General features: G+C 46.1%; 1 protein-coding gene and 1 long non-coding RNA gene across 2 annotated transcripts; one reads left to right on the top strand and one right to left on the bottom strand.

The window, feature by feature from the left end:
* The first annotated feature begins 1,585 nt into the window (after window positions 1–1,585).
* Window positions 1,586–5,468, top strand: LOC4345649 (GDT1-like protein 5). The gene is made up of 12 exons (NM_001422576.1): window positions 1,586–1,708; window positions 1,820–1,888; window positions 2,740–2,799; window positions 2,887–2,934; window positions 3,478–3,566; window positions 3,663–3,699; window positions 3,781–3,828; window positions 4,375–4,443; window positions 4,561–4,605; window positions 4,679–4,740; window positions 4,823–4,895; window positions 4,984–5,468. The coding sequence occupies exons 1-12, from the start codon at window positions 1,688–1,690 to the stop codon at window positions 5,059–5,061; spliced, it is 699 nt and encodes a 232-aa protein (NP_001409505.1). The 5' UTR covers window positions 1,586–1,687; the 3' UTR covers window positions 5,062–5,468.
* Window positions 5,469–5,800: 332 nt separating this feature from the next.
* Window positions 5,801–6,965, bottom strand: LOC136351472 (uncharacterized). The gene is made up of 2 exons (XR_010734641.1): window positions 6,622–6,965; window positions 5,801–6,494 (listed from the first exon to the last, which is right to left on the bottom strand). It is a non-coding gene; the product is annotated as an uncharacterized lncRNA (long non-coding RNA).
* Between the last annotated feature and the right edge of the window lie 4,147 nt (window positions 6,966–11,112).

Genomic DNA, 11,112 nt, shown 5'->3' with positions numbered 1-11,112 from the left:
CTGCCAAAAAGAAAAAAAATATCCAAAATAACTTATATATTTACAGGACCATCAAAATAACGACTAGCCTAACCGATTGTGTTCCTCACACCTTGTAGCATTAGAGATGGCATCCAAAAGGAGAAGTACTCTACCAGGCACTAGCAATACATGAAAATGGCATGTAGCCTAGTGGTTGTAGTGACATACGTACCAAGACATCTTAATTAACACAATCTTTTTCATTGAGAAGCACACGGGTGGAGTAATTAGATATAACAACATATATCATATAATTCAACACTATTTCCGATAAGATCGAACTTAAGTTATAAAACACCGATTATTCTGACAATTGAGAGAAACAAACCCAACTTTTTCCGTTGACGTCATATTTTAAGACTTTGCACATATATAGTGAGATGGTTAGTAAATCCGGTCCTGATTATTTACATTAAACAAAAGTAAATAATAGAGCTTTCACCAAAGCAACCACCACAATGTCACGTCAATTGCTTTTCTTTTTTACAAAAGTACCTTTTTCTAGTGATTTTAGTTATGTGGAGTTTCCAAAAATAAAAACATGCCTTCCTCCACCATTATTTGCTACAACAATCGGGTGCATACATTTTACACTTTTCTTTTTCTTTTTGAAAAAAATACTTTACATTGCACTCTGATTATGGTGTGTCCTATACTCTCTATATTTCTAACTTCCACTCTCTCATTTTCCATGCACATGTTGCTTGAAATATTTTGTTTTTCATAAAATATTTTTCTAGGAAAGTTTTTTAAAAAATCATATTAATATTTTTTAAGTCTTGTAAGCTAATACTTAATAAATGGTGTGCTAATTCGTTGTTTTGTTTTGCATGCCAGACAGAAATGGTTTCCCAACTCAAACACAACTCTGTTTATGAAGTTTTTAACTGCTGCAGCGTTTCTCAGAAACTCCAGCTCCCCAAACAACCCAAATTTTTACTTAGATTCAACTAATCTATTGTTATAAAATCTTAAAAAAAATGTCAAAAACATGAACCCAATTTCCTTGTATTCTCAGAAACTAGCTATACTACCAACTAGCTCCTTCTCGTAATCTTAAATTTCCTTAAGCATACCTCGGCCTCACGTTGTGCCACCACCAGTAGCGGGTCTACAAATATTCTAGAGCTAGAGCAAACTATATTATAGCAAATACTTTCTACAAAAATTCTATTTCAATTTGTCCTAATTACATACTCCCTCCGTAATATATATAGATTCATTAACATCTAGGTGAATGTGGATAATACTAGAAAGTTTTACACTGTGAAACGAAGGAAGGAAGTAGAATTTTTTATATTTTAGTGGATTATTATCGACCAGTCCCCTCACCCACCCACCCCCAGCCCCAGGTCCCCAATGACCCGGGAAACGTCGCAACCAAAGCAGTAACAGCACACAACACACAAGACGCGGTCACGCCGCTGGCACGCACGCATCCCGCCGTGCACCCACCACCGCACGTGCGCCGTCCGTCCCCGATCCGACGGCCGCGCGCCCCCCTCGCCTCGTGCCGCGGAGACCCCCCCACGGCTGCTATTTACGACTACTACCAGCTGCGTCCCCCCCCCCCACCCCCAACCCACGCCTCCCTCGCATCGCCCCTCCCCGACCCCGCCGAGATCGGAGCAGGCGCCGCCTCCCTCCTCCCGCCTCCTCCTCCGCCATGGCGCCGTCTCTGCTCGGGGTCAGCTCCCTTTCCTCCTCCTCTCTCTCGTTGCGAGTGTTTGCTGCGCAAACGAAGGATGTGACGGGGTTGGTTTGTTGGTTTGTTTGTTTGTTTTTGCCGCTGGTGCAGGGGTTCACCAAGTCGCTGGCCATGACGGTGCTCTCGGAGATCGGCGACAAGACCTTCTTCGCCGCCGCGGTACGCCTTCTTTTTCCACCTTGCTCGCTCGACCCTGTTCGTTCTGCTTGTCTCAGAAGGGTGTGGATGCGCGCGCGGGGTGTTCGACGATATGCCTCCCTCGGGTGCCGATGCGCAGTCATCTCTCCTTTTTCTCTTTTTTTCTCTTGTTGGAATGCGGCGATGTGTGGGTCTTGGCTCGTTTCTTGGTGGTGATTGGATTGGGGTCAAGGGGAAGCTGGGACTGTAGCTGTGAATCTCGGTGAAGTAGTAAAGCAGGTGAGCGGTGTGTATCCAATTACAGGGGACCAATTCATACTGTTTGTTTGCTAAGAACGGGATCTTCTACTTAGCCAAGATTGTGAGCTACGTTTTGTTCCCGTTCCTCTGTCCGCTGGTGAATTTGGCTAGGAATTGCTTGTGTTCTCAAATGGTCCCATTTATCTGTGGCTGGGAACTCTCCTGTTCACCTCTCCACTTCTCCAGCTGGGGTTCTATGCAGCGCCCATGTTGGCACAGAGATAGAGAGAGCATTTGGTTTCTTGGACGGTTGTGAATTTCCTCACCTGCCACATGAGTTGGCCACTCCTTTTTCTGCAAGGCTGCTGCTAGTTTTAATGAGATGCTTGTCCTCTTCCACACAAAATTTTTTCACCGGGATAGTAACCTTAGAGAGAGTGAGGCACCGGTGGTTAGAATGTTGCCTCTTCAGGTTCAGGGGGCTGTGGGTTTCAGAGCGTCTGACATAGCAAGACGAACATATTCCTTTCTAGTGATACACTCCACTCTGAAAAGCTTTTGTTCTCCTTTTGCTTGGACGGCTATTATTTGAGCACTGCTTTACTTACCCTTTTTACATCTACCTTTGTAAGATTCTGGCCATGCGCTATCCCCGGAAGCTTGTTCTTGCTGGTTGTCTCACCTCATTAACAGTGAGTATTTTCAACAAAAAAAAATCATTCATCAGTATAGGGTCATACTTTTTGTGTGCTTATTTGTGTTGAATTTTAAAAATACAGGTGATGACGGCTCTATCAGTTTCACTTGGTTGGGTTGCGCCAAATCTGGTAAGTCACTGTAAGAAATTATTGGACCTACTATAAAATTAGCACATCAAGTTTTTTTTTTACTATGTCTAAAGGCTTCCACGTATTCTTGGCACATTATGTATACATATATTTGTCGAAATATGTGTTTTCCCCACCTGGACTGCATCCACATTGGATCAGACCCTGTCAAGTGGCCCTTGTGCTAAACAGCTGAACTCAGCGAGTGCTGCTTACATTATAATATGGTTAATGGGTTGATAATTTTTGAACAGCAAACCCAGTAAAAGTGGGATCTAAAGAAATCATACCAATGTCTTGCTAAATAGGTGTTCATATTCTATTTGACAATGATAGTGTAATAAACTTTTTTTCTGATGGAACTTCCATTTTTATATTGATAGTCCTCACAAGTACAGTAGTTAAGCATGGATGGGTGATACACTCACTGGTACCTTAGGGTGGATAGTACTGACCCTGTTCCTGTCAGCTGTATTGTTGCAATGAATTTGCCAAATTCTTTACATTGCAAGATATTGCAAATGATAGTATTGTATTGAACAGATATCACGCAAATGGACTCATCATGTGACCACTCTGCTATTCTTTGTGTTTGGCATTTTGTCATTGTGGGAAGGCTTCAAAGAAGATGGGTACTTAACTGCTTCTTTGCCATTCAGTTAACCTTCAGCTACTAATATTTGGTCTTTTAGTGAGTGACTTTAGTAATTGAATAACTTACCATGCAGAGATTCAGAAGAATTGGCTGAAGTGGAAGCTGAGCTGGTCAGCAAACTTTATCCATGCCTTATGTTATAGTGGACTGTAGTTCAAGTAACCTATTGCTAAGTTTTGCCTAATTTTCAGGATGCTAATTTTAAAAGCAACAAAGCAGAATCGAAAAGTAAATCTAAGGTCAGTTTACAAGAGGCGTGCCCATTATTAATCACTTTTTGTGCTCCTTTCATTGCTGTAGATTTTTCTACTTGTGTACCGTGAAAATAGAAGTCTTGAGCTCCTTTCTTTTCCCATCCTTACTCATTATCTCTAGATATATTCAGCTATCAAAATTTTTGTGTACTTAAGAGAATTCTTAAGAACAATATATATGTAGAGTATGTTGAAGTAGTTCAATGCAAAAGTCAATGTGAAGATTTGATCATGTGTACTACACATGTTTTGTGCACATTGTACATACTTTAACATGACCTAGATTTGTATATATTTTTACAACCTTTTGAATTATATAAATAGGAAATTTGGAAAGAGGTGAAAACTAGCCGAAATTCTCTATTTGTTTCGATGTTTGTGAACAGAAGTAAAAAAAGCAGCTGTTATTTTGGTGATAGGCAATATAAAAAAATAATTATTGATGGTAATCCTGGCTTGTTTACCCTTTTCAATTGGTCAACTTTGTTTTTCACTATTAATTTGATGCAACTCATCCTTGTTCAATTTTAGGCAAATGATGATAAAAAGAAGCAGCAAAGACCATTTGTTTTGCAGTTCTTCTCACCAATCTTTATAAAGGTACGAACTAGTACTGATTAAGTGATTATATGCACGGTATATTTGACAAAAGATACGGTGCTCGTGTTTTTTCTGGAATTTTAACAAGCTCGTTTGTACTTTGTAATTGTGCTGTAGGCATTTTCCATTACATTCTTTGGAGAGTGGGGTGATAAGAGTCAAGTAAGTTCAACTTCTGCCTTGCAATGCAGTCAAGCACTTGTTAATTAGCTAATAATTCTGAATCTCTTCTCAGATTGCTACTATTGGTTTGGCTGCTGATGAAAATCCATTCGGTGTTGTCCTGGGGGGAGTTCTGTACGAGCTACATCTTCTGTTTCCCTTACACTTTTTAAATGGTTTATTATGTGGTCCTGACTAAACCTACTACTGTGCATAGGGCCCAAGCACTCTGCACTACCGCTGCTGTTATGGGTGGGAAAAGCTTGGCCTCTCAAATATCTGAGAAAATGGTAGGAACAATTGCTTCACCCTGCTTTTGTACTGCCAATGGAGTGCCAATGCTCTGCATCTGATGCAATTTTTACTTATCTTATGTAGGTCGGATTGTCGAGTGGAGTGCTATTCCTGCTGTTTGGTATCATGTCATACTTGTCAGGACCAGAAGGAGAATTATAATGCCCCCAGAAAGTCATGCATAAGGAGAATTATCATGTTCATCATGGCCGGTTAACAAGCTTGTTTTCACTACGACTTGATCTCATCTTAGTAGGTGGACGATGGCGACGAAAGCGCTGATCCTTTGCAAGGAGGATGGCGATTACTTAGCTTAGTCAACACATTGTAAACATTTCACTCATCATTCATAAATAACAAGATGGTACCAAAGACTCTACTGGTTGCTTCGTGTTAGTCCCAGCACCAGACAACATTCAGCCAAAACTGTCGGAGTAGTTGCTGCATACTACCATACTATTTTTTTGGTCGCAACTATGCATAAGAACTGCTAGTCTTCGGACTAAATTGCCTGGACTGAAGAGGGGTTACAAATCATAAAAAGTGATTTCAGAATTAGTTGTTTTTCTAACATCACCCTTCACATTTTTAAAATCTTTATTCTTTGGGATTTCGGATTTGTCCTGCAGAGACTACATTCAACTGGACTATAAGACAGGCAATGTGTGTGCTGAATCAGTCGGCATGAAGCCAGACTCTGTGTCTGGGAGCTCTGAACCACAGGCCAGAATTAGTTGCTTATCTCTTGTAGGAATAAGTTCATCTGATGTCCCTTAACTTGTTTACGAATCCGATTTTCGTCCTTCAACCGAAAAACCAGATACAACGGGTCCTTCAACTGTGAAAACCAGTGCAAAATAAGTTCCTCGGCGGTTTGAACGGCGGTTCTAGCTGACGTGGCTAATTTAACTTGGTCTTCATCTGACATGGAATTGACGTGCCGCTAACGTGGCAATTCGATCCGAAAAAATATTAAACCCTGTGGGACCTACATGTCAGTATCACACATAAATTAATTAAAAAATGGTGGGGCTCACGTGGGCCCCACATGTCATTCTCACCCCCCACCACTTCTTCCTCCTCCATCCCCATCTCCCCTCTCCGGCCACGGTCACGGCGGCGCCGGGGACAACGACCTCAAGAAGGCGGACGAGGCCAGTCTTGACGCCCTTCCCACGTCCTCCGCCACTCACCTCGGCGGTGCGCTCGGCCGGTGGAGAGAGGAAGCGCAGTGGAGATGGCCCAGGCGGCGGGAGTGGAGATCGGAGGGAGTTGGGGGCGCCGCCGGCAGATTGCCGCCGCTCCGTCCCACCGGCTTCGCGCGCCGCCACCGCCCCACTCCGTCTCGCCGCTCTGCTCGCCCCGCCCCGCCGGCTTCGTGCCGCTGCGCGCCGGATGACGACGACGACGAGGCTGGCGCCCTTCGCTTGGCTCCGCAGCCCCGCCGGCTTCGGGCGCCGCCACTCCGCCCGCGCCGCGCGTCCGCCGGCCGCTGCCCCACTCCGCCCCGCCGATCTGCCCGCCCAGCCCCGCCGGATTCGCGCCGCTGCGCGCCGGAAGACGACGACGACAAGGCATGAAGAAGCAGGAGCAGACTACAAAACAATGGCATTAATCATGTTAGGATTCCACATTCAGAGAGTGAGCTGGAGCACATCATTGATTTTTGTGCAGAGAGCCAGAGATCGATGGATCGATTGATTCTGTCGCCGATGACTCTACCAATTCTGTCCAGGCTAATCAACTCAGCTGAAGTGCTTGCAATTTACATCGGCCGTCAGGCTGCCGCTGCCGTCGCCGGCGGATGGCTGGATGGTGGTGGCCACGCTGTTCGCTGCCATGACGTTCCAGGCGGCGCTACAGCAGCCGGGGTGGATGCCGAGGCCCAGGGACTGGTTCGCGGTGCTTCTCGCCGCCGATCCGACACGATGGACCAGGCCGGGAAGGCGATGCTGTACCTGATCGTCAACCCGTGCACCTTCGCACCTCCACGGCGCCGCCACCCTCCTCCACGCTGCCGCCGGTCACCGCCGTTCGCATTGCCTGCTACCGCGCCGCCGACGCTGAGAGGGAAGGGAGAGAAACAGATAGAGAGAGGGGGAAGGAGAGGATGTATTGACATGTGGGCCCCACCTTTTTTTCCTGACATGTGGCCCCGCCATTTTTTAATTATTTTTTTTTGTGTAGCTGACAGGTGGGCCCATGGTTTTTATTATTTTTATGATATATAATTGTCACGTAAGCGCCACGTCAATGCCACGTGGTAAGAGACCTTAGTCAAACCAACCACGTATGCACCACGTCAGCCAAAACCGCCTTTAAAACCGCCGAGTGACCTCGTTTGCACCGATTTTAACAGCTCGGGGACCGGTTATATCTGGTTTTGTGGTTTAAGGACGAATATCGGATTCGGTGTAAAATTAAGGGACCTCAGATGAACTTAATCCTCTCTTGTACACTGTCTCTCTTTCTCTCAACTCAACTGGGCCAGAGACCGGGATTTCTAACCTGGGCCAAATTTGTTCACACTGTCTCTCTTTCTCTTAACTTAACTGGGCCAGAGACCGGGATTTCTAACCTGGGCCAAATTTGTTCACTTCCAGTGGTAGTTTGCTGGTGGAAAAAGTACACTGAAGGTCCCTCAACTTGTCATCGGGATAAAAAATCGTCTTCGAACCGCAAAACTAGATATGTGGGGTCGCTTAATTATACAAAACCGGTCACAAGAGGTCCCTCAGATCCCGGTTTTGTCCTACATGGCTGCTGAGTCAGCGTGGGACCCACGTGTCAGGTGCTCCTCGCGTGGAGACGAAGAAGCCGGCGATGGCTGCCTCAGTCACACGATGAGCCCGCGCATGAACTCCCACTCATCATCATCCTCGGCCACGCCGGCGGCCGACACCTCCGAGTCGCTGCTCATGCCGCTGCTCTCCCCTCTGGCCATCGCTGCGGCCTCCGGGTAGAACGACAGGTACGGCATTGCGCCGAACGCTTTGGCGAGTGCGGCGGCGGTGGCGCCGTCGGTTCTCTGCTTGAACACCTCGTGCTCGTGCTGCATCGAGCGGACCACGTCGGCGCAGGAAGGCCCCGCCGCTCTACGACACGCGCACCACGCTCGGCCCGCCGAACAGGTTGTGGAGCCCGCCGAGGGCCTCCTGGTAGGTGCCGCCGAGGTAGTAGCCGCGGGTGCCGTGGACGGGGAGCTCGTGCAGCGGCAGGCTGTGCCTCCCGCTGATGAAGTGGTCGACCTTGCCGTCGCTGTCGGAGGTGAGGTCGGAGAGGACGCCGTCGATTGCAGGGCGCTCACCAAGGCACTGGATTGGGATGATTGGGAACATCTGCCCGATTGCCCACATGTCCGGCAGGGAGGTGAACACGGACAGGTTGCTGTGGTACGTGAACACGAACACGGACAGCGAAGAATCAAATCAAAGGAAAAAAGAATGAGGTGTTTGGATGGATGGATCGAGATTAGCAAGAAGAAGAAATCTAAAGCAAGAAAAAGAAATGGAAAGAAAGAAAGGGAAGGGAAATTGTATCAAGGATGCCAAAAGAGAGTTTTGGAAGGGGAGGTAGAAGAACTCCAGGACGGGATTTTGGATCTCGGGCACCCCACGCCGGCGGTCAGGAGAGAGCCTCGTCGAAGCTATCCACGGGCCAAGAACCCAACCGTCGTCGCCGGCGTCTAGGAGGGTGGTATGACCCGGCGCTGAGGGCTCCTCCTCCTCGCGCGTGTGGCTCCAGCTCCGCCACTGCTCATCCTCGTTGGCGAGCACGGAGAGGAGGCTGCCGCCGCCGCCTTCCTCCCCACCCGTCGGCTGGTGGCGCCGGCCTGCCCAGAGCCATAGAGAGAAGAGTGAGAGAGAGAGAGAGAAGGGGAAGAGAGAAAAGAGGGGAAAGAAAGAGAAGGCTGGGCTGACATGTGGGGCCCACGTGGGTCCCACGCTGACTCAGCAGCACGTAGGACAAAAACCGGAATCAAAACTGCCGAGGGACCTATTGTGACCGTTTTGTATAGTTAAGAGACCCCGCATATCTGGTTTTGCGGTTCGAGGACGTTTTTCTATCCCGATGACAAGTTGAGGGACCTTCGGTGTACTTTTTCCTTTGTTGGTGGAAGTTGGAACACACCATGATGTTGCGTGGTGACGGGCTAGAGTCTAAGCATACTCCCTCCATCTATAAAAGTTACACCTATTTTACATTTGAGTTTTTCCAAATAAGTTTTTCCTGAGTTTTTCCAAATAAGTTGTTCCTATTTGTAATCTTTATGCATTCAAGAATTAAATGAAGAGATGTTTTATTAGAACACAAGGAGTCATCTAAATACTCATTGGTTGCATGCTTACATTCACTCCTTAATTTTGTAACATCTAAGGTGATTTAGTTTTTCCTTGGTCTTGATGTCAAAATAATATGTGTAACTTTTGTGGGTGGAGGGAGTACATTGGTGCGACCTAATTTTAATTTGGTTACAAATTTACAAGTCTAGCAAGATGTTGCGTTTTGAAACACGAGACACAAATGCTGATATACTCCCTCCGTCCCACAATAATTCAACTCCTGGATTCCCAATGCAAACTTAGTACAACCATGAAAATACCAAAATGCCCTCAACAACAACATTACACAGAATTGTACTGTGTTCTCTACACTGTCCTCACTGAAAAAAAAGGTTTAACTGGGTTCTCTGCACCCATCGATTACACAGGTATCCAGAAAAAAAAATGAAGTTTTAAACCGAATATGCTAACAAAAAATTAAGAACCTCTAGTTTGAAAAAAGAAATCGTTAAAAAAATACTACTCCACAATCTGCAAGATGGTTTGCATCCACAATCTGTCAAAAAATACTTCTCCACAATCTAGAAGGAGTATGAATTAATCTGCAAGAACTAGAAAGAACAAAGAAAGGTGTTTGTATCCACCAAGGTGGCCTGTAGTCATGTGTGTATTTATCCAGATTGACCCTGCAAGAAGTCATCACCAAAATCCAAGAACTTAGTATAGTTAACAAGGTGAAAGGGTAGAAATAAACACCAGAGAAGAAAGAGTGATGGAAAAAGAGTAGTAGAAAAGAGTACCTGGGCTCATTCTAATGGCAAAGCTTCTCGAACCACCTCAGCTTTGGGAGACACAAAATCGTTGGCTCCTTCATCAGATCCGCTATTGCAAAAGCTTGTGCATCAGGCTCCCTGCAACAGATCCACTGGCGCTGGAGACTATAGGCTTGCGCCTCCGCCGGCGTAGCCGAGCAGCACCTACACGTTGCGTTCGCCTTCTCCTGCATCACAATCGCAAGCCCCTACCTCTGCCGCCGTGCTGCTAGTGCCTCATCCGAGCCATCTCAATCCGCCGGGGCCGGCGCCGCTCCCGCCGACCTGTCACATCCATGACATCACGGGAGGTCGCAGGGAGGGAGAGATGGATGGAGCGTGGAGGGAGGGGAAGCGACTCATCGCCGTCGAGGGATGGGTGAAGGTCGTGAGGAGAGGAAGGAGATGAGACCGGTGGTGGTGGGTTTTTTTTAGCGCGGTTGTGTGGTGGGCGAGAGGAGAGAGACGGGCAGGGATAAGGATCATTGAATATTTCTCGGGTGTTGCGCAGGAGTCGGTTTTTTCTGGGACAAATCCTCACCCCCAGAAATCGCTTCTTTCTGGGACGGAGGGAGTACACGCACACACGTATCCCAATTGAACGCATATATGTATGTGCTGCTCTTATGATAATATATGAAGACTGAGGTCACAGTGTATCGCTGTCATGTCAACAAGTACATTATCTATCATTGAAAAATAATTATACCCTTTAAAATCTATTATAAATAAGAAATGTTAAAATATATTACATGGAAAAATAAATAAATAAAATTTGCTTTCGAAAAGCCGCTGAAAGAAGCTTTTCAATTATTCTTTTTATGAAGGGGAAATGCCTTTTCCATGACTTGATCGAGGAATGTCCTCTAGTCTGACTTCAAAATATAGTTGCAAATCATATCTCTAGCCTACTCTTTGGTTAAGAAAGCGCAAGGTGCTAGCCAGACTTCTGGGTTGCGCCTAGTGGGCATATATATCATACCAACTAATCAAATAAAAGAAATTAGCAATCATATTACATAAAAAATAGACCAATAATAATAAATAGCAATAAATTAAAACACCACTAAGATAGTTAAGTTGCCTAATGCATCAACCAATGCCTAATTGCGACGACT

Source organism: Oryza sativa, chromosome 8 (genome assembly GCF_034140825.1).
Source record: "Oryza sativa Japonica Group chromosome 8, ASM3414082v1".
NCBI lineage: Eukaryota > Viridiplantae > Streptophyta > Magnoliopsida > Poales > Poaceae > Oryza > Oryza sativa.
Note: the sequence above shows the minus strand (reverse complement) of the source record. Positions and strands in the feature narration are given on the sequence as shown.

Coding starts and splice junctions, on each gene's coding strand:
- LOC4345649 (NM_001422576.1), top strand. CDS start 1,688: ATGGCGCCGTCTCTGCTCGGG. Junction 1,709..1,819: donor TGGCGCCGTCTCTGCTCGGG/GTCAGCTCCCTT, acceptor CCGCTGGTGCAG/GGGTTCACCAAGTCGCTGGC. Junction 3,700..3,780: donor CTGAAGTGGAAGCTGAGCTG/GTCAGCAAACTT, acceptor CCTAATTTTCAG/GATGCTAATTTTAAAAGCAA.